This window comes from Brachyhypopomus gauderio, chromosome 1, assembly GCF_052324685.1.
Source record: "Brachyhypopomus gauderio isolate BG-103 chromosome 1, BGAUD_0.2, whole genome shotgun sequence".
NCBI lineage: Eukaryota > Metazoa > Chordata > Actinopteri > Gymnotiformes > Hypopomidae > Brachyhypopomus > Brachyhypopomus gauderio.
Window position 1 is genome coordinate 35,962,043 of NC_135211.1, and position 25,581 is coordinate 35,987,623.

The 25,581-nt window shown below is 41.6% G+C and overlaps 1 protein-coding gene across 5 annotated transcripts; it reads left to right on the forward strand.

Annotated features, from left to right (window-relative positions):
* Window positions 1-22: 22 nt before the first annotated feature.
* Window positions 23-25,449, forward strand: pds5a (PDS5 cohesin associated factor A). Of its 5 annotated transcripts, none has more exons than XM_077012450.1 (34): window positions 23-182; window positions 1,097-1,248; window positions 6,294-6,497; window positions 6,634-6,720; window positions 6,853-6,950; window positions 9,090-9,216; window positions 10,468-10,548; window positions 10,677-10,817; window positions 11,634-11,749; window positions 11,836-11,930; window positions 12,031-12,176; window positions 12,284-12,435; window positions 12,690-12,803; window positions 12,979-13,060; window positions 13,195-13,243; window positions 13,349-13,488; window positions 13,927-14,042; window positions 14,704-14,809; window positions 15,363-15,523; window positions 15,693-15,816; window positions 15,994-16,152; window positions 16,236-16,304; window positions 16,405-16,541; window positions 16,804-16,927; window positions 17,308-17,512; window positions 18,759-18,873; window positions 18,990-19,122; window positions 20,128-20,247; window positions 20,396-20,464; window positions 21,530-21,678; window positions 21,859-21,943; window positions 22,380-22,720; window positions 22,922-23,156; window positions 23,341-25,449. In XM_077012450.1, the coding sequence occupies exons 2-34, from the start codon at window positions 1,141-1,143 to the stop codon at window positions 23,371-23,373; spliced, it is 4,221 nt and encodes a 1,406-aa protein (XP_076868565.1). In that variant the 5' UTR covers window positions 23-182; window positions 1,097-1,140; the 3' UTR covers window positions 23,374-25,449. The 5 variants fall into 5 exon arrangements, with proteins under 5 accessions (XP_076868565.1, XP_076868592.1, XP_076868601.1 ...); XM_077012460.1 differs by lacking the exon at window positions 23-182 and adding an exon at window positions 282-423; XM_077012467.1 differs by lacking the exon at window positions 23-182 and adding an exon at window positions 295-314.
* The last annotated feature ends 132 nt before the right edge of the window (window positions 25,450-25,581 follow it).

Below are 25,581 nucleotides of genomic sequence, written 5' to 3' on the forward strand. Positions count from 1 at the left end.
ACGGGGGGCGCTGTGTATCCAGTTTTCACGCAGACCCTGAAACAGCGCTGGTGTGTGTGAAAGAGAAGCAGCTTTGTGCCGAAACTAAAAGACCCCCCCAAAAAACCAAAAAAAAAAAACAAAACAAACAACAAAAAACAACCTGAACCTTCACCAATGAATTTAAACAACTTCTTCACGAGGTAAATACCGAGAAGACATTTTAATTTTTTTTTTGTTCGAGTTATGAACCGAACCCGTGCTGTTCGAGAGACAGTTTGCGCGGTAGTTTGCCGAGCAGGACGCCCGTGGTTGGTGCGTGTGTGTCGGCGGACGTAAGTTGGGTTCGCGGGCAGGTCGCGGAGCACCGCCGTAGCTGCTTTTGTAGTCCGCGGCGACGGGGACGATGATGCCCGCTGAGCTGAAGTTATAGAGGCAGAACAAGTAAAAATATCTTGTATTTTCACCCTCGGGCTAAAGTTGAGGTGTTTTAGAATATCCGGCGGCCTTAAATCGCAGTTGTGTGCGGAGTTTGGGTGTTTTTGTGGACGAGAAGTTGTGTTTTTTTTGTTTTTGTGTTCTGGGCGTCTGTGCAGATGTCAGTTGTTTGTGGCGAGTGGTAGTTTGAGGCCTAGCGGCGCCGAGTAGGCCACGGTGTGGACGGGCACGGCGAGGCGGCTAATCTTAGCACACGGGGCTGTGGCATTGTCGGACGTCTTGTGGAGCTGGCGGTGTCTCGTTGAGGGGTTTAGAGAGTGAGTCGTGGGGCCGTTTGTTTGTCTGTTTTTGTTTTTGGTCGGGTTTCTCGTTCGAGATGGTCTTAAATGGGGTAGAGCAGATTTGTGACTAATGTGCAGGATGTGATGGGCACCTTGTTGGCTAGCGCCCGGGCTAGTGTGTGAGCTAGCGCCTCGGCTCCTCGGGTGTGTGTTTAACACCACACTTCTCCTGGCTTCACCCGAGGACGCGCTTGAGGTGGCCGGCCACTCGCCGCTCGTTCGCCGTGCGGTTATAAAACGCGAGGCTGTTTTTACGGCTGCCCGTGTTGTGTTTAAAATGTGTTTTTAGCAGAAGTGCGGTTGATTGGCTGGCTGAACTTCTGTTTTCCCGCCCATAGAGGCCGCTAGAGGACTGTGTGTGTAAACCCCGCGTTGAAGCGCCATGGAGTTCCCGCAGAGGCCGGGGGCCGACGGCAAGATCACCTACCCGCTCGGCGTCAAAGAGATAACCGACAAAATCAGCAACGATGAAGTGGTTAAAAGGTTGAAGGTAAGGGCCCTGTGGCGGCTGCCCTGCCTCTGTACGCCACGCAAAGCTTGCGTTCATTTAAATGTTGGCTGAGCACATGAGTTTTTTTTATTATTATTGCTTTGTTACAACAGGTAGCTCGTCTACATAAATTTAGTATGATTAGGAGGAATCAGTTCATGTAAAGTTTATTTTCCTGTATATATATATATATATATATATATATATATATATATATATATATATATATGAACTTAGAAACATGGATATAAAACACTATATATAAATATATACATACATTATATACATGCATATATACTATAAAAATATACATATACACGTATCTATACTACTGTCTCCATTATGTTTGTGATATAACTGCAGCTGAGCAGTTTTACATTAATTAGATGTCACTAATGCATTTGCTTATTTATTTATTAGCAAAGTGAGGCATTGAATACACATTGATGGATATTAGTTTTTAATGCTATTCTGGAAGCTTGCTGGAGTTCATGTTAAATTACAGGCCAGTCAACTATTTTTGCCAGTTTTATGCATGTGTACACGTTTGCTGTGGATTTGAAATATGATGACAATAAGAGTTTGGTGTGACTGATATTAAGAGACACTCAAACTTTAGGCCTTATTAAGTAGCCCACCACCTATTGCAGTCATGATTAATTTGTTTAGAAGTGGGTAATGTCCGCTGTAGGCTGGTATCTTGGTGGTTTTTCTACACTGCCTTGCACAGTGTATGTAAGCAGTGAAAGCATTCACTTCTTTATCAGTAGGTATCAGTGCCAGCAGAATGTTACACACACACATACAAGTATGTGTGTGTGTAGACTTTAGTATCATGCTACCAAATACACTGGAGCAATGTTTGGGGTAAAAGGTAAATTTTACCTTCTGGAACATTTCTAGGCTAAGTTAGTTTACTTTAAAGTACAAAGACATTGAAAATATATAAATACAGTTTGTTTCAGCAAAAATTCAATGAGCTAAAATAAGACTAACATTTGACAGATAAATAGAAAACAATTGGATTTAACACACTTTTTTAACAGAACAGATAAAGATGATGAAATGAAGGAATAAAACTTAAAAATTAAATTATGATTTTCTAAAAAAAGAAAAAATACGTGCACAATGATTTTCATGGTATTTGGAGTGCCAGCCAAAATGTTTACACCTATATGGGGGACTGCCAGCCAGAGCAAACCCGGTGTCCTTGAAAATAAAGCCAGAAGTCTGGCTCACAGCTGAACACACTCTCCTCCACGCAGCTACGTCACTGCGCGCCAAACATCACCGCCCCAAGTGCCTTATACTGGAATCAAATCCAGGCATTCAAGAACATATTATTCTCTAAGAAAATGCAGCAGCATCTTTGTCAAAATATGGTAAAACATTTTTAAGCATGTCTAAGTTATACAGTTATACTGTTATACAGTGATGTAGTTATCAGAAAAGGAAACAGATCTTTGTGTCAGGAAAAACATATGGCCTTTCATCGTTTCCATGGACAGAGTGAATAAGCAAGGTTCTACAGTCACAATGAAAATGAAATTATCTTACATTTTCTGTTCTTATTTATTGATTAGAGTTATATAAGAGGGGGACAATTAAATTAATATGTTAACAACAATTACATCATTTAGAATCTTAACAGAAAATATTCCTAATAGCCACCGAAGCAAACTCAATGAACTTGTCTTTTCTAGTGCCCTGGTTCATTTTATTGAAGGGGTTAGAGATGTAGTTTTTTTTACATTTACATGACAACCTTAACATTGGTATCGTAGCTTGAATAACATGCTGTGCATTGAACTTGTGTGGGTTTGCTGTTCATTGAGCTGAGCTACAGTACTATACATTCAATCGTCTGTCAATTATTTGCCAGCATAAGGACATTCATAGTTAGAATGTAATGTTAACGGTTGGATTTTAAAACCGTTTATTTACATAATAGGCAAAGATCTGCTTGTACTTAGATGTCAAATATTGTTCTGTAAAACCTATTGAGAAGTGTGTGAATTGGAGTTTGGAGAAGTAGTGGCCCTAGTAGGACATGAGTGTAGTGTGGTGTTTGGAATGATGGTCAGCATGTGGAGTGCAGGACGCCAGCCCCTGCTGACTCGGGAAGATTGAGACGCTCCTTCTGCCAATATGATGTGTTACTCATCCAGAGCCCTCTTTCGTTTGTCAGTGTAAATATGCACGTAACATTATTATAATTTTATTTTTTTCATATCAGTAAAGTACAGCTATAAGTAAGGCTATTGTCCACATGGTCCACATAATTCACTATATAAGAGAGAGAAATAAGATAAGAGAGAAATCTGAGAAAACTGGAAAAATAATTCTGGGAATGTTTTTATAATGAATTCTGATTCTATAATGTCCAAGATGATGATTAATTTAGCTGGATTTTTGATATGTTCCCTTGATGAATGCTTGGGTTGATATGTTCCATGACTCTTGTAGACGGGGAAGATTGTGTATTTAATTAGCCATTCTGTTTGTAGTTCTTATTTATGTCCTTAATAAAAGAAAAAGAAATCACTTCCAGAGGTATTGTGCATACCAATGTCAGAACCACCCCTCCGGTTTCGTAGTTAAAGGAACTGTGTGTGTGTGTGTGTGTGTGTGTGTGTGTGTGTGTGTGTGTGTGTGTGTGTGTGTGTGTGTGTGTGTGTGTGTGAAATCTTTCTTTCTGAATTCTGCAGACTCTTTTCTGGTTTTCTGCTGGTGTCTTCAGTATAAGGGACGTGTATCATCCAGTGCTGTGTATATTATTTGACTTATAAACTTGTGCTTTCGAAGTTTCCTCATCTGGCTATGTGGGTGCTGATGTAATATTTCAGTAATTGAGCTTGTCTTCACAAATGCAGTTTTCTTTGGAAAACTTGGTTGTTGCCAATTGTAGACTGCAAAAGACTAAGTGGTGATTCACCTCTCAAAAGTTGAATTATTCCAAGACAATTCTTTAAATGTAAGGGTGTGTAAAATGGCTTTTTGCTAAGTTGATTAGCTGTACTGTCCCTCTATTTAAAACTGTAAAAAGTTGTTGGTAGCTACACCTGTTGAACGTGGAGTCAGACAGTAGTTCCTCTAAGAACAAGATACTTTATACAGACGTCTCTGCATAGAAGGAAAACTGTTGTAAAAGAAAAACGATTTATGGCAGAATGGCGATGGGAACTGAAGAGAAAATGTCTCAAAAAAGTGCAGATAACTGTTCGTTACCTGAAGTGCTGAAAACATCCTGCGAGGATTACTGTGTAAATCCCTAAGTCCAACAGCCTTTGTACTATAGAACCTACACAAAGTTTCTCATGAGACCCACAACCTTGTTAATTCTGTGTCAGTGGTGATCTTCAGGAAGATTAGAAATATCGCTTTGATTTTTGTCAGTTATGAAGCTTGTGTATGTGTGAAAAACACCCCAGCTTGTGAAATTTTGCAAGTGTTGTATTTTGACCTTTTTAAAAAATGATTTCACAAGTTTAGGTTTATGATGTAATCCTCTGCTTGAACAACATAACCATATCCCACATAAAATGTTTTGATGCACTACCACTCCATGTTGTCACAGGATGTTGTTGGAGGTATTCAGGGAGAGTGAAATACAAAAAAAAATGGGCAAATTGGGCAAAGAGATAGACGTGGGAGAGAACTGGGGAGAGAGAGAGGGAGAAGGAAGGAAAGCAAGAGTGTGAATCTGCTGTGGCTCTGACTGCCCATCCCCCCACTACATACTCACCAGCAGAGCCGGGCAGAGTTAGCAAATCTCCAGGGTCCTAGAGCCAGAAGAGTTTAGGATTATAGTGCTAATGCAAAGCTTAACATCTAGAGTTGAATCTTTATTGGCCAATGGCGGTGAAGTATCAAAATACGAGGAGGCTACTAAGGTCTCCGCCTCAGCAGTAAAATGTATTAAAAAGTAGCAGAGTAGCACACAAACGTTTAACTAAATCTACGCCTTAATATCTAATCACTATTTTAATTTTGTAAAAAAAAAAAAAATGCAACCCTTTCTTGCTCTTGAGCAATGGAAGATGCTTTAGGAAGTAACTGTAATAAGAGTATAGGGGCAGTCATGGCCTGGCGGTTAGGGAACTGGTCTTGTGACCGGAGGGTCGTGGGTTCGATTCCCAGACAGGCCATGACTGAGGTGCCCATGAGCAAGGCACCTAACCCCAACTGCTCCCCGGGCACCGGGCTGCCTACCGCTCTGGGCACGTGTGATCCACAGCCCCTAGTAATCACTAGTGTGTGTGGGAAATGAAATGTTTTTTTGAAATATTTTGTCAATTGTGATTTTTACACCCCAATCGAAATTTGTCCTCCGCTTTTAACCCATCTGTGCAGTCAGAACACACACACACACTAGTAATTATCTAGGGGGCTGTGGACGTGCCCAGAGCGGTGGGCAGCCCTAGCCCAGCGCCCGGGGAGCAGTTGGGGTTAGGTGCCTTGCTCAAGGGCACCTCAGTCATGGCCTGTCTGGGAATTGAACCCACGACCCTCCGGTCACAAGACCAGTTCCCTAACCGCCAGGCCATGACTGCCTGTGTTCTGACTGCACAGATGGGTTAAAAGCGGAGGACAAATTTCGATTGGGGTGTAAAAATCACAATTGACAAAATATGGCACATTTCATTTCAGTATCTGATCATGTGATCTGATCAGGCAATTGTCTCGTATTGAACAAAGACAATGAGCTCTGTTGCCAAATGACAGCTTGGTGTTTCTGGGCTTTTCACAAAATGTGTGGCCTTATCTACAGGCTACTGTGGTGTCAATATGTATACATCTAGGAACACCAGGGTCCTGTTTACTCTTAATACTTTTTATTAGAAAGATAAATATATTTTATGTAAAGACTGGATGTGTAGTTAAAATAAAACACACAGAAAGCTTGCAACGGTTCAGGATGATATTGCAGCGCAAGTCGAGTTAAATTGGTGTATCCAATCTGATTGTTTAGTGATTTGTGAGTAGTTAATGATCCCGTCTCCATCCCTGTGTCCATATCTCTGCCTCTTGCTCTTGTCCCCTAGCTTGTGGTGAAGACGTATATGGACATGGACCAGGACTCTGAGGAGGAGAAACACCAGTATCTGGCTCTTGCCCTTCACTTGGCCTCCGAGTTCTTTTTGCGCAACCCCAACAAAGACGTCCGGCTGCTCGTGGCCTGCTGTCTTGCAGACATCTTCAGGATCTATGCCCCTGAAGCCCCATATACGTCTCACGATAAACTCAAGGTACGCTCGTTCAGTTGACATGGACGTGCACAGAGTGCACGTTTTACATGCCGAATGTGCATATTGTCTCTGAATGAAGCATGACGCTTTTTGATTGAATAAAATTATTCATGGTGCCGCCTTTTTCCACCTGCAGGAAATTTTTCTGTTCATCACACGTCAATTGAAAGGCTTGGAAGACACCAAGAGCCCCCAGTTCAACAGATATTTTTACCTGCTTGAGGTTAGGGCGGTATTTCTTTTACTTCTTTGTAAATTCAGTTCTAGCACTTGTTATTGAATCATTTAACAGATTTTTTTAAACGCTGGCCATGTTGGTGATGCTTTATTGACATTCAGTCTTTGAATTTTTTAGAACCTGGCATGGGTGAAGTCCTATAATATATGCTTTGAACTAGAGGACTGTAATGAGATCTTCATTCAGCTCTTCAAAACACTCTTTTCTGTCATCAAGTGAGTCCTTTTTAATTAATAAATTGTGCATTACTATTGTTTAAGGATACATGCATGTTTCAAATAACTGCATGCAACTGGTGCTAATGTTTCAGTACTTTCACTTTTGATGTTTAGTTTTGTAATAGACTATTTCGTTTTGTTATATTGTCATTTAGACCTTGTTGACTCAATCTGTTGCTGGGATGTAGAAAATAATTCAGAAACATCCTTTGTTGGAGGAATGTAAAATCCAACTACTCAAGCAGATGTTTTTGTGTGTGTGTGTGTGTGTGTGTGTGTGTGTGTGGGTGTGTGGTTGACTTGATTGATATCTTGTGGCACAACGTACTTCAGTATGGGGCCTATGTTCCCTGGACTGGATTACACAAGATATCCATAAATTTATGATTAGGTTTCTGCTTCTTTATGTAGACCTTGGGTACGATAGTAAAAACGAAACAGTCACTGGCGTCAAATGAAAAAGTAAATGGTAAGAACTAGTTAAAGACAAAACAATTTGTATAAAGATAAGTAAAACTGGGAACATTACAACGGCATTGAAGGCTGAACACAGCTTGTCTTGCATTTAAAATAAATGCAACAATGGCATTTTTATTTAATTGAATAAAGTTAAATACATCCTTATTGGTTTATCTATTTTGATACTTCTATATGATAAATGTAATTTTTAATACATTTTCACCATAGCAGCTGTAAACACTGGCGTGTTTGAAATGCTAGACATTTTACAGTCAGATTTACGCAGTGGTATTTGTTTCATAATTATTGTATGTTAGAAGAAATATGGTTCATGTTGGCAGAAATGGGGTTGGGCTAGGAAGATAAATCAGAACTTGCATGTAGTTTCTACTTGGCAGACTGATGTAGAGTATTACCAGTTGAACGTCTCCATAAACAAACTGCAAAACACACTAAATGTACAGTTGTTTTTGCTTTGTTTGCTTTGCCTTTACAGTTAGTTTTTGTAATACACTACTTGATGTGGGTGTAAATATTTAGAAACTACTAAGCACCTTGTGAAACCTAGTTTGTCTGGAGCAACCTGTTTTGATAAGGTTTACTACTAATCTACATTTAAACCTGTATGTAATTTGTGCAAAAAAAAGTTTTTTGCTTTCTTTTCTGGTATACTCAGTCTCCAATGTATTCATTTATGTGTTTGTTTGCCTGGTGGCTTACAACCTGTGGTCAAGTTGATTTACCCCTTTAGGCCTATGCCATAAATAATTTTGAAGTAACCATATTTCAGTCCATGCTGTATAACAAGGACAATATAACATGCAAGTAAATTTATTAGCAATTGTTCATTTGTTAAAATTTTTGAATTTAGCAAATTTGTCATAGAAATACTTGGTAATCTACAAGTAACAAAGCATTCGATACTTTGATGCTTCCAGATTTTCATGAATAGCCCAAGTCTTTCAATTTGAATGAATGTTTTCAAAAATTTGAATGATTTCTAAAAAATATAATGGTTGTTAAAAATTGTAATTGATCATTGAAAATTTAAATAGCATTTTACAGAGAAGAGACCTCTTGGAAAAGAAAGGTGAAAATATCACTATCAATATCAGTAATAATATTCTAATGTTAATGTCCATTATCATTAACTATAATACAGTCCATAGTCAGATAAGCATTAGGAGAAACTGTGTAGCCAGAAAACTCAGTAAAACAAAGTAAAACCCGCATAGAAATCATGATGCTAAAGAAGAAAAAAAATGAGTTTGTTGAAAATCGCTTACAAGCCAACATAGCAGTAGATTAAATTACTACGAAACAAACAAAAATACAAACTGACCTTCAAAATGTCCGCTAAGAAGTACTAGCCATTTCATTTGCTGCTGCTGTTGTTTGTGACATGAAACAAATGACATGAAAAAATATGGAATTTCACATCAGGAAAGTCTTTCAGTGAGGGTAATCTTGAATAGATACAGCGAAATATACATTTAAAAAATGCACATCAGGAATTTATTGTAATTAAAAAAACTTCTTTTGTCGTTTTCCATTTGTTTATTAATCCCAAAGGATTATAATAGAGAATGGTCCATGACTTTTGGGGGGGTAATGCTATCGTAGCATTGCCGAGCCCTAACATTACTTTAATGCAGCTACTGTTTATCTTCTCTTCAGTAACAGCCATAACCAGAAGGTGCAAATGCACATGTTGGACCTGATGAGCTCCATCATAATGGAGGGTGATGGAGTCACTCAGGAGCTGCTGGACACCATCCTCATCAATCTCATTCCTGCACACAAGGTGATCACTTAGTCACCAGTGTAGAGCCTCAGGCAGGGCCTCACGACCAGTTTAAGCACAGCTCTAAAAGGGACCTATCGTGCTCATTACCAAAGTTCATGATTTTATTTTGGGATTGTTTATGGGAATAGTACTGGAATATTATAAGAACAATATTTTTATATCGTTCATCTTTTTTTCATCATCTGAAACACTCAGATGATGAGGTCCTATGTTGTTAAGCTCGTTTCCAGTGAGCTCAAACTGCCCTGATTGGTTCACCTAATTTGTTCTGATTGGTTCATGGTGGTGCCCTTGCACAGTTACCTCCTGTAATGAGCCTGCAGACAGACCCTTTTCCCCTGAATGTTAGTTTGAATGTTTAGTAATCATTAGCATCCTGTGGTTTCCATTTTTTGTGGACATGCAGTACTCTGCAAGCCAAAACTGGACATTATATATGTATAAAAACACCAGGGGCATTAGAAAAAACCAGTTAGCTGAAGCCTGCAGTGGCTCGAGACTGTAGAATCACAGTTTATAATCATAAATCCATATCCACACTTGAACGCTGTTTGACTTTGTGTTCGAAAAACACTGCCATGTGTCCACACAGTTTTAGGTCAAATTACAGCTGATTAGCAAAGTCATTATAACACAATAAGATTAGTCAGCCTACATAAGACACTTCAGCCTACATATGGGGCTACATCTTGGCTGCAGCCAACACCTCCACATTTGAACTATTGTTGTAGCTGCCCTGTTTGCTTTAAACGTCATAAATAATAATCCAAAGTTGCAGGTCTACCTGTGAACCTGAATCTTGAGACCCGGACTCAATATTGAATGTACTTTGAGTTTGGAATATTGCAGACAATTTACATGCACAAACAGCTACATAACTAACATAAAGGCAAAAACCGGAAAAGCATAATGGATCCCCTTTAATTAGCTTGCAGCTATTCCGGAGCCAGATTTACTTAGACAGCACAATTTCAGTCATAAAATGTTTTGCTGCTGCCTTGCATAACTCAAAACTGTTTGAGAAGTGCTGCATGTTAATCTAGGAGTGCTGTTGCTTGCATCAGGTCAGTGCATTGCATTAAGTCCCTATCAGGAGATGGGGAATTTGGTATTGTGTTCTTATATCCTTGCAGTTAATTAACTAGAACAAAAACAGGAGTAATTATCAGATTATATTCATTTGTCATTAGTAGTTTTTCTGCAATGCTGTGAAATGGCAATGGTAATGGCAACTCTCTCATGGCGTAGAACCTGAATAAGCAGGCATATGACCTGGCCAAGACACTATTGAAGCGGACTGTACAGACCATTGAAACCTGCATTGCAAGTGTAAGTGTTCTGCGTCTTTCTCTCTCTCCACTCATCTGATTGTCCATCTGTGAGTTCTTCACCTGTTTGCTTATTCTGTTTAGATTACGCTCACCCTAATCTGTGTTGCCAATCCTCTCCCACCCCAGTTCTTTAATCAGGTCCTGGTGATGGGCAAGTCCTCAGTGAGCGATCTGTCCGAGCATGTGTTTGACCTCATACAGGAGCTCTTCGCCATTGACCCAATGTTGCTCGTCTCCGTCATGCCACAGCTGGAGTTCAAACTGAAGGTGGGGTTTGCACTTTCATACACATGCTGCTTTTTAGTATCATGGTTTAGTACTATATATATATATATTCAAATAAAAATTTAAAGAAGTGAAGGAAAGTAATATTTTAAGGTCAGGGTTCACAAGCGTTAATTTTGCTCCCAAGAACAGCTGTACTGAATTTATCTGCAGACTCTGAGATGATTGGACAATATATGTAAATGGAACCTTTTTATGTAAAACAACAATTGTCATTTCAGTAATGATCCGCCCTATTAATCTATTAACATAAAGCAGTCTAAATGCTTTCCTAAATATGCACATACTGTCCCTCTCATAAGATGCAGCATTAGCTGAGTTTCTTTTATCAACATTTGCAATAATTGATGGAATTGCACTTCCTTTTCATGCTCAAGCATCTTATTTTATGTTACCGTTACATTTTTGCACCTGTCCTGTATTAATGTCTGTGATGCGGTTTGTTTATCTGACAAAGACTCCGCCCAGTGGGAGGGGCTAAAGTCATTCATCTGCACAGCTGTACAGCATTCTTTTTGCAGATAGACATTGTGATGTCTCTGAGCTCGTTTTTATCAACACCAGTGAATGTTTTACTGTTCCAACTTCTCCTTCCACACACTTACACACCCTAGTGGCTAAAAACAGAGCCATTATGTACAACTCTTTATTATGACCTGCTGTGTATCTCGGTGGGTATATACAGAATACAGGATTAGTTTTGAATGGATTTTCAGATTAGGAGAACAAGGTATTCCACACTCTCATTTCCCCTCATGCATTTATTCATAGAAATAATTGTTGTTTGTGTTGGTACAGAGCAACGATGGAGAGGAGAGACTGGCTGTTGTAAAGCTGCTGGCTAAACTGTTCGGAGCAAAAGACTCTGAACTGGCCACGCAAAACCGGCCACTCTGGCAGTGCTTCTTGGGAAGGTGTGTGTGCATGGGTGTGTGCGTGCAGGCGCATATTAATCAATAGTTTTGTGACATTGGTTGACCCTCTGTGTTTTCCTTCTAAGGTTTAATGATATCCATGTACCTGTGAGATTAGAGTGTGTGAAGTTTGCTAGCCACTGCCTGATGAACCACCCGGACCTGGCCAAGGACCTGACAGGTGTGCGCTCTTGTGTTGGCGTGGCTTTGTGTATTTACCTTGTGTATATGCACACATCATTTGCGCTTTGACTTGACCCATTTTTCTGTGCCAACACCAGAGTACTTGAAGGTAAGGTCGCACGATCCCGAAGAGGCCATCCGTCACGATGTCATCGTGACCATCATCAATGCAGGGAAGAAGGACCTCAACCTGGTTAACGACCAGCTGCTGGGCTTCGTCAGAGAGAGGATGCTGGACAAGAGGGTGAGAGCAAACACACTGCAGCTGTGCTGACCCTGACCCTGACCCAGACCCTGACCCTGGAGGGATGCACGTTTACATGTTTGGGGATGGGTACATGTGTGTTGCAGTGGCGCGTTCGTAAGGAGGCCATGATGGGTTTGGCTCAGCTGTATAAGAAGTACTGCCTACACCACGAAGCCGGCAAAGAGTCAGCCCAGAAAATCAGCTGGATTAAAGACAAGCTTCTGCATATCTACTACCAGAACAGCATCGACGACAAGTGAGCAGCCAGTGACCAGATTTCTTGTGCATGAAAACATGTGTGCGCACACACTCGGGAGCACCACTGTACGGTTGTTATTTGTAGATTTTCACATTTGATGCAGTTGACGAAAACAACAAGGACAAACGGGACATTTTTCGTATTTTATTTACTATTAAGGACGTCTGTACGTGTTTTGCCAAGGTACCTTTGCTGCTAGCCATACCAATGTTTTGTTTGTTTGCGTGTGTGTCTGTGTGGTTCACGCGTAGGTTGCTGGTGGAAAAGATCTTTGCACAGTTCATGGTTCCTCACAGTCTGGAGACGGAGGAGAAGATGAAGTGTTTGTATTACCTTTATGCCTGCCTGGACACCAATGCTGTGAAGTGAGTGAGACGCCACTGCAGCATAACCTCGTGTTCTGTGTTTATCTGTTTGTCACTTGTTTCTGTTCTGCCCACTTAAAAATGATGAAAGTTTACTAACAAAAAAGTTTTTACCTCTTTAATTAGCTGTGTGGAGCGACTCTGACGTGTGCTCTTTGTTTTGTCCGTGTGTTAGAGCGCTAAATGAGATGTGGAAGTGTCAGAACATGCTGAGGGGGCTCGTCAGGGAACTGCTGGACCTGCATAAACTGCCCACGGTGAGGAAGCCTTTCCCTTCTTTTCTTGCATTGTTTCAACTGGTACTGCAAAATGTTATTTTCATGTTTATGCACGGCTAAGTGCAGTATGGCTGTATACATTCTATATTTGTTTGGGTTTTTTTCCCCTGCAGTCTGAAGCAAACACCACAGCCATGTTTGGAAAGCTCATGACCATAGCCAGTGAGTAAACTGATATGCTTTTACATGCTTGGGCACACGCACCACAAACACACCACACCGTCATTGTGTTTGTGCTTATGAACGTGCCTCTGTCTGCTCCATCAGAGAACCTGCCAGACCCGGGGAAGGCCCAGGACTTCATGAAGAAGTTTAACCAGGTCCTGGGGGAGGACGAGAAGTTGCGGCTTCAGCTGGAACAGCTCATCAGCCCCACCTGCTCCTGCAAGCAGGCGGAGCAGTGTGTGGTGAGTGACCCACGGGCCCCGGCCAGCAGGGCAGAGCCCGGGCCAAAGCACATCTTACTGCCCCTGCCAGGCTGCCTTTTAATGCCCCCAGTCACTATAAAACAAAAAAAATGCGACTGTTTTGATGTAAATGCATAATGTGACATGTCCACCTTCATGCAAACGATTAGCACATTTGTAGTTAGCACATGTTTTGGCCCTGTCCACCGTGTGCATTATGACTGACCGTCAACTCACGGTATGTTGTTTAAAACTTAATGTGCGGTTATTGACCCACCCAAACCTGCCAGTGGTACTAGAATTGAAGGAAGAATACAGTCATTCCCCCTTCATTTCACAAGAGTCTTACAGGTTCTCCTTCTTGCTGTCTCCAGTAGCTTGTTTAGTAGGTGAGGTATATGAATGAGTTTAGACGTCCTCCCTCTCCTTTGTTTACAGAGGGAGATAACACGTAAGCTGACGTATCCCAAGCAGCCCACAAACCCTTTCCTGGAGATGGTCAAGTTCCTGCTGGAGAGGATCGCACCAGTGCACATCGACTCCGAGGCCATCAGGTGAACGTGCGGCATCTGATGAAGTCTAAGAGATGTTTGCCTTGTAGCTAGCAGAGCAGCGTTGATGTTTCCTGCTCTGTCCTTGTTCCTCCGTGTTATGTAGCGTATGGCAGCGGGTGTGGGCTAATACCTCGTATGACCGTGTACCTTGTATGAACTTCAAGCCTGACAGCACAGCTGTGTGGCGGCACAGCTTTTGACATGGATAACTGCCTTTAAACACTTCCTGTAACACTGGATTATTAAGATAAAAGTGAAACATTGTTGAGGTGTGTATATGCTGTAGAAATGCATGTAGTCACTCCTAAAGAAAGAAGAGAGTTCCCTTTGGTTGTTTGTATATATGTGTGCAAATGGTAAACTAGAAATTTGGTTATTTAGACAAAAATACGATGTGAAGGAACAAACTTGGAACCACAAAAATGGGCCGTGTGCTCAGCAGCTCTTCAGCTGTGTTCAACTGAGCGAATCACTTCTAACGATCGGACACCTAGTGGTGACAGAGTGTAACTACAACTACTGTAACCCTCCCACCCCCCTCAACAGGCCATTGAAGTAACAGTGACTGTGTGTGTGTGTGTGTGTGTGTGTGTGTGTGTGTGTGTGTGTGTGTGTGTGTGTGTGTGTGTGTGTGTGTGTGTGTGTGTGTGTGTGTGTGTAGTGCTCTGGTGAAGCTTTTGAATAAGTCCATTGAAGGCACCGCCGACGATGATGATGAGGGAGTGACCCCTGATGCTGCCATCCGTGCCGGCCTCGAGCTGCTGAAGGTGAACACGTTTATTTGTGTGAATTAATTGCTAATTTGTTAGCATTGTTTCAACTCACAAAAGTCATTTAGCACTGAAGTTCATTAATGTGTATTATTGTCTTTTAGGTAATGTTTTGCCATCTTTCATGCTTTTTTAAATTTGATTAATTGAAGGAATGTTGGCTTTGATTATGCTTTTAAAAGAGACTTTGATAAATAATGGTCTCAAAACCATGAAAGGTTATAAGGCCGGTATAAAACCCCTGACATCTAGAAGGGAGATATTTCCAATTCAGCAGCCATGTGTGTTGCTGGCTTACGTGTCTACGATGTGAATTGCCCGACTGCTTCCATTCTGGGCAACGACATATTCTGGCCGCTCGAATGTCCGAGCTGACAAATGGCCAGAAAGAGCTGTAGCACTCTGAGGTTTAAATATGAATAAAGATGTTTAAAGACCCTTTCTAATTAATCCCAACAGCCTTCTATATGAGTTAGTTTCATAATATCTCTCTCCCCCCACCCCGTCGCTCCCCCGACCCGTTCTGTCTATTTCTCCCTCATCCTCTCAGGTTTTGTCCTTCACACACCCCACAGCCTTCCACTCAGCTGAGACGTACGAGTCTCTGTTGCAGTGTCTGAAAATGGAGGATGATAAAGTGGCTGAGGCTGCCATTCAGATCTTCAGAAACACTGGCCAGAAAATTGAGAGCGAACTGCCACAGATTCGATCGTACGACAACCTGCCATCATGCTCACACTCGTGCTTCAGAAATTAAGCTTTGCGATACATTTTGCCACAAATATTTGCCAGCTTTATTACATCTTAATGAAGTGTTTTTTTCTCTCACAAAAGTTCACTTGTGTGGCATTAAGGTTTTTGGCTTCCTGTTTGTCTTCAGAACTCTAATTCCCATACTGCACCAGAAAGCTAAAAGAGGCACTCCACACCAGGCCAAACAGGCTGTACACTGTATCCATGCAATCTTTCACAACAAAGAAGTCCAGCTCGCTCAGATATTTGAGGTACCCTTGTCTTTCCTAAAATATGAAAAGAATTACTCCTTTCTAGAATGAGTCTTTTAACAAATGCCATACTACTTTCAGTTTTTGTTTTAGTATGACTATTGATATGATCGTGATGATAGTATGAAAAACCTTTGAAATAATTTTAATGTGCCCCCTCTCACCATCTCTCTGCAGCCATTGTCTCGTAGTCTGAATGCTGATGTCCCAGAACAGTTGATCACGCCTCTGGTCTCTCTGGGCCACATCTCCATGCTGGCTCCAGATCAGTTTGCGTCACCCATGAAATCCATCGTGGCCAACTTCATTGTCAAAGACCTGCTGATGAATGACCGAGTGAGTGTCTGCATGTGCTTTGTTTGTTTGTGGGGGGGGTTTGTTCTGAAAATGGCCCTGAATTTTTGGTTCCTCTCTTTCAGTCTGTGGGCAATAAGAATGGGAGGTTGTGGACAGCTGATGATGAAGTTTCCCCTGAAGTGCTAGCAAAGGTGTGTTTGTGCGTGCATGAGTCAGTGTGTGTGACCTTTTCTTCCAGAGTCTGGCACTGGTGATACGAGTATGAAGTGCGTGTGTGTGTGTGTTTTCCAGGTACAGGCAATTAAGCTGTTGGTGCGATGGCTGCTAGGGATGAAGAACAATCAGTCCAAGTCTGCTAACTCCACACTCCGACTCCTCTCAGCTATGCTGGTCAGTGAGGGAGACCTGACGGAACAGAAGAAAATCTGGTGGGCAAACGTTGCGGCTGCATCGCCCCGCACACAATACACTGCAGACCTCCTTTTGCACACATTATTACATGGGTTAATAGGGGAGGGTGCGGCGTGGGGTGACAAACGTGTTTGTCCTTGTCGGCAAAAAGGCATAGGTTGGGTAGATTTTTTTTTTTTGTACTTCGGTTACCTATGTACTGGCCTTAATATCTCTCGTGTGTGTGTGTGTGTGTGTGTGTGTGTGTGTGTGTGTGTGTGTGTGTGTGTGTGTGTGTAGTAAGTCAGATATGTCTCGGTTAAGATTGGCAGCAGGCAGTGCCATCTTGAAACTGGCACAGGAACCTTGTTATCATGACATCATCACACCAGAACAGTTCCAGCTCTGTGGGCTTGTTATAAATGTAAGTTCAACACACACGTGTTCACAGTAGCGCTCATGTGATCACAGTAGCATTCACAGTAGTAGTGATTACGTGGTCACAATAGCATTCACAGTAGTAGTGATTACGTGGTCACAGTAGCGTTTACGTGGACACAGTAGCATTCACAATAGTAGTAGTGATTACGTGGTCACAGTAGCATTCACAGTAGTAGTCATTACGTGATCACAATAGCGTTTACGTGGTCACAGTAGCATTCACAGTAGTAGTGATTACGTGGTCACAATAGTGTTTACATGTTCACAGTAGTGTTCACAGTAGTAGTGATTACGTGGTCACAGTAGCGTTCACGTGTTCACAGTAGTGTTCTTAACTACAGTGTTCACTCTCTGCTCCCACAGGACGAGTGTTACCAGGTGCGCCAGATCTTTGCACAGAAGCTGCACGTTGCGTTGGTTAAGCTCCTGTTGCCCCTGGAGTACATGGCTGTGTTTGCTCTGTGCGCTAAAGACCCAGTGAAGGAAAGACGTGCCCATGCCAGACAGTGCCTGCTCAAAAACATCAGTGTCCGTCGGGAGTACATCAAACAGAACCCCATGGCACATGGTAAGCGCATTTGCAGACACACATACAAAGTCCAAATGATCCTTCAGTTAAAGATCTTCAGTTAAAATTTAGAGTTGGCTGGATGATCATACAGCAGATAGTGGTAAAAACTGTCTGTCAGGTTGTGAATGAAGAGCACGGTGTTGGCGAACTCTGTAAACTGCAGATTTTGAAGATCATACAAAATGAATGACCTAAGGTCCACAGTTTAGCAGCCCACTCAAAATTCTGAGAGAAGGATCTGATGTCTTTGCTATCTTCACTGTAGCTGTTAAATGAGGAAATGTTCAGATGATTTTGCCAAGAGGGAGCCTGTACCTTTTTTTATAAAGTCCATAACCGACCACTGTTTGGTGGTGATAATGTGACACCACCAGGAGGATTAAAGGATCTTAGTGGAGAGTTGATGGTAGTTTGCAGTGCTTTGAAAATCTCAAACAAAAGTGTGTTGTGAATACTACACATTGTAACTGATTGGAGCTTAAGTGGCTTGAGGTGACCTGTTCACCGTGTAAGAGAAATCTAATAGCCCAGTTCATCTCAAATAAATTGGCTCAGCTTCAAGGGGATAGGCTGGGAGTCTAGTGAGAATTCATTTAAGATATGAAGGTTGCAAATTGCTCTTTTGTTAACTGGCTTGATTTGCATTTCAAAAGTAAGTGTGGATCATGTGTCAACACGTTTTTGTCATGGCACTAGCACAGGTGTGAAAATGAGTGAAGAACATGTTCCAGCAAGGTCTAGTGCAGCTTGACAGAATCAACATGGAGAACAAGATCCTGAACTGTGCTGTGCTGGGGAAACAGCAGGGCTTCTTCTCACTGGCCTTCAGTAGTGGGATCTAAACAACAGTGCCTGCAAAACTAACACAAAAGCATTGACAGAGTTGGTGGTCTGAGTACAAAGTGAGGGTTCTGAGTATCCAGCTCCGAGTGTGCAAAATGACCATTAAGGGACACTTAACTGGGGCGCAGTACGGATGTTTGATGGATTTTGTGTACAAAACAGTTAGCTTAGTTGATTTAATTTATTATTGAGAAATAAATGATACATTCACCCTCAATGAGAGGGTCCAGCTATTTTCCTAGATCATGGTGTCGCTGAGACATTGGTTCCCTATAACGGTGTGTAAGAGCCTCGCGAGCTCTTGTAAAGTGCTCTGTAGAACAGCTCTTTTCTTCCTTTCTTTGTACCATTTAGTACCATTGTCATTTGTTCACAACCGTTTCTCTCTCATCTCATCCAGAGAAGCTCCTGTCCCTTCTGCCGGAGTATGTGGTTCCATATATGATTCACTTACTGGCCCACGACCCGGACTTCACCAAACCACAGGACTTCGAACAGCTCAGAGACATCAAAGAGTGAGAGCATATCACACAGCTGTTCTAGAGAGATGTTGGTTTTGTGGGTGTGTTTGGTTCCCTGCGAAGGGTCACCTGGTGTGCAGGATATTAACCCCCTCTGGCTATCTCCATAGATGCTTGTGGTTCATGTTGGAGGTGCTGATGACAAAAAATGAGAATAACAGTCACTCATTCCTGAGGAAGATGGTGGAGAATATCAAACAGACACAAGACGCTCAGGCTCCTGATGACCTCAAGGCCAACGAGGTGAGGGTGCTTCGGTCTTATCTTCATCCTTTATTTGGGCTGACCTGAAATTGTGCATCAACAGTGTTTTGTTTTATAGCAGTGGTTGTTTTATAGCTGTTAATGTTGGGACATGTTCTGACCAAATACTTTAATATTCATGTTTTTATATTCTCACCATTTGATAGGCATCATATTTTTTCAATGTTCAGTTTCTAAGCACCAGGCCACTACTGTTAAGAATGGTCTTCCAATAGTATATATATATATATATATATATATATATATATATATATATATATATACTTTTGTGTGCTCAAAACCGTATAGAATGCATCACTCATTTTCGTTCCACGGCAGTTATTTGTCTCTGTGTAAAACGGCAATATTGGCGATGAACACCTGTTATAAAGATACTAGCATCAATGTAAACAAAAATATTATTACGTAAACAATTGTACTCATTAAGTCAAATGAGCTTTGGAGATTAATTTACGCACTTATCACTCCTGTAAATCAATAACTGTGGCGAGTAAAATACTTTTTATTTATTTACAGTTAAAATGTCAATGGCTGTTTAGATGTTTGTTTGCAAGTGGCCACTACTCTAATTGGGATACTGACGGCTGAGTGTCTTCCGTAAACGAAAGCTATCCGGTGTGGTTTCAGGTGCCTTATGAAGTTTGATGTGGTCATTCTAGTGTTTTTAATTTGTTTCCCACATTCTTTACACGTTGCTGTCCTTCAGTTATGTACAAGGATTTTAAACTTGCTATAGCCAAAGATTCCACATACATTACTCCACCCTCGTTGGTTTACATTTAACGCTTCTCTCCAACTTCAAACTTCGGGATGAGTTTCAAGTCAAGTCAGAAGTCTTTTTATTGTAGGCGACTTAAGTGCGACTTCGACTCGAGTGCCCATCTCTGGAACATACTCAAACATCTTGCCAACAAAGTGGCCCATGAGCAGAGTGTTTGAGTGTAGCTTTTGTATCTGATATTCCTTTTCCTTTGTGTTCAACAGAAGCTGTACATCGTTTGTGATGTGGCACTGTTCGTCATCACAAATAAGAGTACTTCTTGTCACCTAGACTCTCCCAAAGACCCTTTGCTGCCCACCAAGTTCTTCACTCCACCTGATAAAGTAATTACCACTTGGTATACTTTAAATGCACACCGATTCCCACTATCAAGTTTAATAACTGCCATTTAGAAATTAACTTCATGTTGTTTTCCATTAGAAAAAAAAATGTGTCTTTAGAAACATGCTGTGCCTGCTTCTCTCCCTGTAGGACTTCAGCAATGACAAGGACTATCTCTCTGCAGAGGCTAGAACCGTTCTGCTCACTGGAAAAATCCAGGTGAGCTCCCAAGATTTATGGCTTATATTAAATTTTGTTGCATAATATTCCAGTGCAGTGCTTGAAAAAGCATTCGCAGTAGTGTAAAATTAAAAACTTCCTCTCCGAGATTTCCAGATGGCTCTTAGAAACTGATATACTTAAATGGATTATTAATTCTATTTATATTGAGAACATAAACCTTATTTAAGTTACAGTTTGTCTGGGATTACTACACTGCCCCAGGCGTGATTGGATGTGGTGGGCAGTGTGGCTTCCCCACATGTCACTGCGTAGTCTGTTTTTTTATTTCTGTCCAACTCCATATCACTGTTGCTAATCAAATTAAAATGGATTTGGTTCGTATAGAAACATTTCTGCCTCGTCATCAAGTACTGTAATGGCGCATTTCCACACGGGCCTGCTTGGCGCGGTACGGTTCGATATGGATCGATTCGCAACGGAGCGGTACGGTCGCGTTGTATTTCCATTACAATGGTGGACCACCACAATGTGGGTGGAGTCACTGTTGGCGCACGGGTTGTAGTGTCGTGACATCATTTGTATGCGACCACAACACCGCGGAGGAGTCGCTCTCCTGTGACGACACTCCCTGGCCAATCAGTGTCATGCTGTTCTTCCACGTCACAGAAGTTTTCCGCTTTGGAACGGTTAGAACCTCGAGCGAGTAGGTACGAAAAAAGTACCTGAAGGTATCTGCAAACTTGTACCTGGTACTAATGGAAACACTCACAAACCGTCGCGAATAGAACCGTACCGCGTCAAGCAGGCCCGTGTGGAAATGCGCCATAACTGAAAGAGCTTATTGCAATAGTTCCCTATTTTTTGTGCAAGTACATTAACATTTATTATTGAAATAACCTTTGCAGTTTATTGCTGGAATATGTGCCTTCAAGCATTATTTCTTTCTATAAACAATTATGCATGTATGTAAACCATGCTATATGTTTCAATCTTACCTTCAAAAAATATCTAACAGCTTTACTGTACTTAAGTTGCGTGGTCAAGTAGGCTTGCTACTACTGGCCAATTGACTAACTGGTATTTTGATTGGTGTCCCCGTAGCAACAGCCAAAGCAGACAGGAGTGTTGGGAGCAGTAAACAAGCCTTTAACGGTTCAAACAGTCCGCAGGCCGTACACCAAAAGCACCGTCTCGGACACAGCGAGCAGCGCCCACTCCCAGCCCATCTCCCCAGCAACCACGAAGAACAGGTACTGCTGAGCTGAGCCATGTGACCATGCATGCTAGGATTGTCTGAACTCGAACCGCAAATATCGGGACGTATTTTAATGTTTGAGTAAAACAAAAAAATCCTTGACTTGCCATGACGCTTCATTGTAATGAGGTGGAATTTGCATACAGTTCACTTCATTGTGTTCTTTTTGATGAAGGGATTCGAGTTGTGAAGGGCCGGAAGCAGGAGCCAGAGAGAATGAGGAGAATCCACAGATCGTCAAAGCAGAAGGAGGAAAGAAGGTGAGGTCTTCAAAAAGGAGAGGAAGCTCTCTTGGAATAATAGCAAAAAAAAAAAAACAAACAAACCTCGAGTCCCACTAAATGTATCTGGGACACCTGTTCTTTAAGCTTGAAATAGATCGTTTTTTATTTGACCTGTCAGATCTACTTAATCAGTGTAGATGAAACTAAGTGATTGGATTAAAAGTTCTTTTGGGGTCCAAAGAGAATGTGTATTTAAGAGGGAATAAGAAATGGGGCCTTTCAACCTGGCATACCTGGCCAGGAACAGCAGCGCAGACTGAGCACAGGTTCCCAAACACGGGAGCGATCGAAGATCAGAACGGTCCAGGATCAACTCAGCTCAGCGCTCTCAGGAACATGTTGGGTGAAGTGCTTTTCCACGCCTACCTGAGTCTCCAGCCTCTCTCGTCTTGTTTTGCGTCGTGTGCCGTAGGAGGAGGCCGCCGCTCCGGCTCAGGGCAGCGCGAGGAAGCGCGGCGCGCCTGCGAGTGCCAGGACGGAAAACAGCGTGACCTCCGACCCTCCGCCAGGTGCACAGCCTCCCCCCATCAAACGGCGAGGCAGGCCGCCCAAGAACCCCGCTGCTACGGCCAACGCGGAGAAAGAGGTCACGGCCACAACGGGGGCTGGTGCTGGGCGTGGCAGGAAGAGGGCGGTGCCCTCTCAGGACACCACCTCCACAGCATCAGCAGAACCAATCAGTGGCAAGATACCAAAACAACAGAAAGACGATTCTAAGAGGGCGGGGCAACAGAGGCAGATGGACCTGCAAAGGTAACATGGTTTTCTACTTTAGTCATTCATTAACCACAATTTTAATTCCATTGTCAATGTCAAGTTAATTTTCATGGAGACTTGATTAGAAACGTATCAGTAATTGATAGTGGATAATGGACATCACGGCATCATGCTGAATTAGACACTGAAACCAAGCATTAGCCTTTTCAACCTTCTAATAACTGATTGTGGTGGCAGCTTCTTTTTCCCCAAAGCAGCAAAGCGAGATACGAGTGTGCACGGTCACCCCCGCTGCCGTCTGAGTGTGTATGGAAGTGAGGGTGAAACGGAGAGAGAGTTGGAATCAAGCCCAGAGAGTTTTCTCTCTCACGCTCAGTTAGTGGAGGATCAGGGAGAAACCATCTGTTTGGTGAAAGGGGCTGTCACAGCCAGCAGAAAGGGAGAAACCATCTATGAGCAGGGGAAGTTGTCAGTGAGTTTCACAGACAGGTTACACCAGATTACAAATGATGTAGACAGTATGCTGGTTCTCTGTATTCATTAATAAAGCCTTTAACTAGTTGATTAAAAAAGGTTTTTAATTAGGGTATCAGTTAGATATATTGTCAGGTGTACTCATGTCATGCATAGTAATAGTTTTCTGTTCTCTGTCTCAGGTAAACGGACGGGCTGCAAAAGTCTGGCTGTAGTTTTACTGCCCTGCAGATGACATCATACTCACAGATGCGCTTTTGCTCCTGATGCGAACTGCACACACACACTTACACACACACTCACACACACGTATGCATGCGCATACGCTCACACACCAGAACTGTTCCATAACCTTCCACTTCAGACGAACAATGATTAACTTCTTTAGATTTGTTATCGTACGTAGTTTATTCTTTTGATGTTTTTTTTTTGTTTGTTTTTTTTTGCCACTGTATGGAGCCGTTTTTAAAATGAATATTTGAAAGGAAAAAAAAAGACAGTTTTAATCTGCTCTACAGTTGCTTATTAAATGCCTGAAAAGATTTCTCACGGTTTCCTGTCCCTTCTCTCCTGCTTTGCTGCTGTTTGAATAGCCCCAAACAGGCAGAGGCTTGGCTGGATGGAGAAAGCAGACAACCACCACTCTAGTCCACCAGAACTCATTATAATGTGTGACAAACAAGGCCTTCAAAGATGGGGAACTTACATAGAAGTGACTTAACACTGAAGTAAGAAGAGCTTCCCCTATATAAGGCCTGACACAGAAATGGCAGTTGGTGTGAGATCAACAGAAGACGCCCTTTTACCCTTTAAAGTACCAGTGGATCTGTTCTACTCCAATGAGTATATGTGCGCATGTGTATGTGCTGTTAGAAGTTCAGGGCGGTAGACGAGGAGTATCTCACCACTTGTATTTGACTTGTATGTGAAGTTTTGAACTTCTAGTTACTTACTAAGTTTAATTAAGCGTAGCACAGAAACGGCACCTGCCTTTTTTAAAAAAAAAAATTAAAATCTTTGTCCTTTTTTGTACAGAGCATAAAATTACAAAAAGGTTCTTACCTACTGCTTCCTCTTATAGTTCATGGAAGTGGGGTTGTAGAATTATATAAAACTTTAAATTCAAGAGAATTACGTAAATGGTTTTACTGCATTCAAAAAAATTGAAACATTGTTTGTTGGCTTTTGAAAACCTTTCCTTATTTTATGATGCCTCTTTTTTAAGGTCCTTGTCTTAGGTTTACACCCAAAGAACTTTTTTTTTTTTTTTACTCGTTCCTTTTTTCTTTGTAAAAATAAATGCTTTTAGCTGTAAAATAACTGAAGGCTCAAGTCTGATTAAACACATTTAGCCTTAGTCCTTTCATTACAAATAAAATACACAACTTCTTTTCATTTCAAGCTTTTTTTATTCAAAGAAATATGATAGTTTCACAATAAATAACCATGCTTGTACGGCTTGTTTTAAATTTTGTCTTTTTCTTAAGAGAACAAAGTATCCTCCCCACAAATCTTTTTTTTTCTGTCGCTGTTTCTTCGTGCAATATTGAACGTGATTTCTACAGGAAGACAGTCTTTTTTTTTCTGTTTGATTTTCATACAAAATAGAAACCCAGCCTTGAATGGTGCATTCTAAAGATGACTAATACTTTTCTTCAAGAAAAGGACTTGGCTTTATGTACAAGTGAAGGGAGGTACAGTCTGTGCATATGCCAAAGCTGTTAAAGCTTGTAGGGTCTGGGCTTTTATGAGTGTGGGTTGTTCGTCATTGTTTTTACCATACTGCTCCGTAAGGATGCGGCCAATATAAAGGTAGTGGGACAGGTATAGAACAGAAGAACGTGTTTCTCTACCATCACATCTGATATCTATCTGATCTTTTCACTAAAAATAAAAAAAATATATATATACCCAAGCAGATTTTTTAATTTCTATTTGAATGACATTTTATATACCAAGCCATTTCATCAAATGATCACATGCTGCTGATATTTCTTAACTGATAACTCGGGTAAAGTAAAAATAAATCTCAAATTAGCCTAATGGCAATGTTTAATCACAGTCAATAAAATGTTTACTGAAGCGTTTCTGTGCAGGAGTACCAACTATGGCCCAGTTCCACCACGATTACAGGGTGAGCCTTAAGGGTGAACCAGAACCTGGATCCCCTCATCTAGATAAGATGCCTGGTGAATGATACCACCATGTCCTGTTACAACTAATTAAAAACCTATTGCGAAACATTCCAGCTGACACCGCCCTGATGTTTTAGCCACTCTTTCCATCTCATGCCTGAGATGCAAAAAGATGACCAGTCTCACTGGAAATCAGAACATGTCCTGTTTGACACAAAGGAACTATATGTTCCTTTATGGCAAAATTTTAAAAAAATCCCTTCTACAAGATTTGGAAACAACCAATAC

Bases quoted from the DNA above. Each gene is read 5' to 3' on its own strand.
- pds5a (XM_077012450.1), top strand. From the start codon at position 1,141: ATGGAGTTCCCGCAGAGGCCGGGGGCCGACGGCAAGATCACCTACCCG. The intron at 16,305-16,404 runs GTGTGTTTGTGC...TGTGTTTTCCAG, and splicing joins CCCCTGAAGTGCTAGCAAAG to GTACAGGCAATTAAGCTGTT. The intron at 17,513-18,758 runs GTAAGCGCATTT...CATCTCATCCAG, and splicing joins ACAGAACCCCATGGCACATG to AGAAGCTCCTGTCCCTTCTG.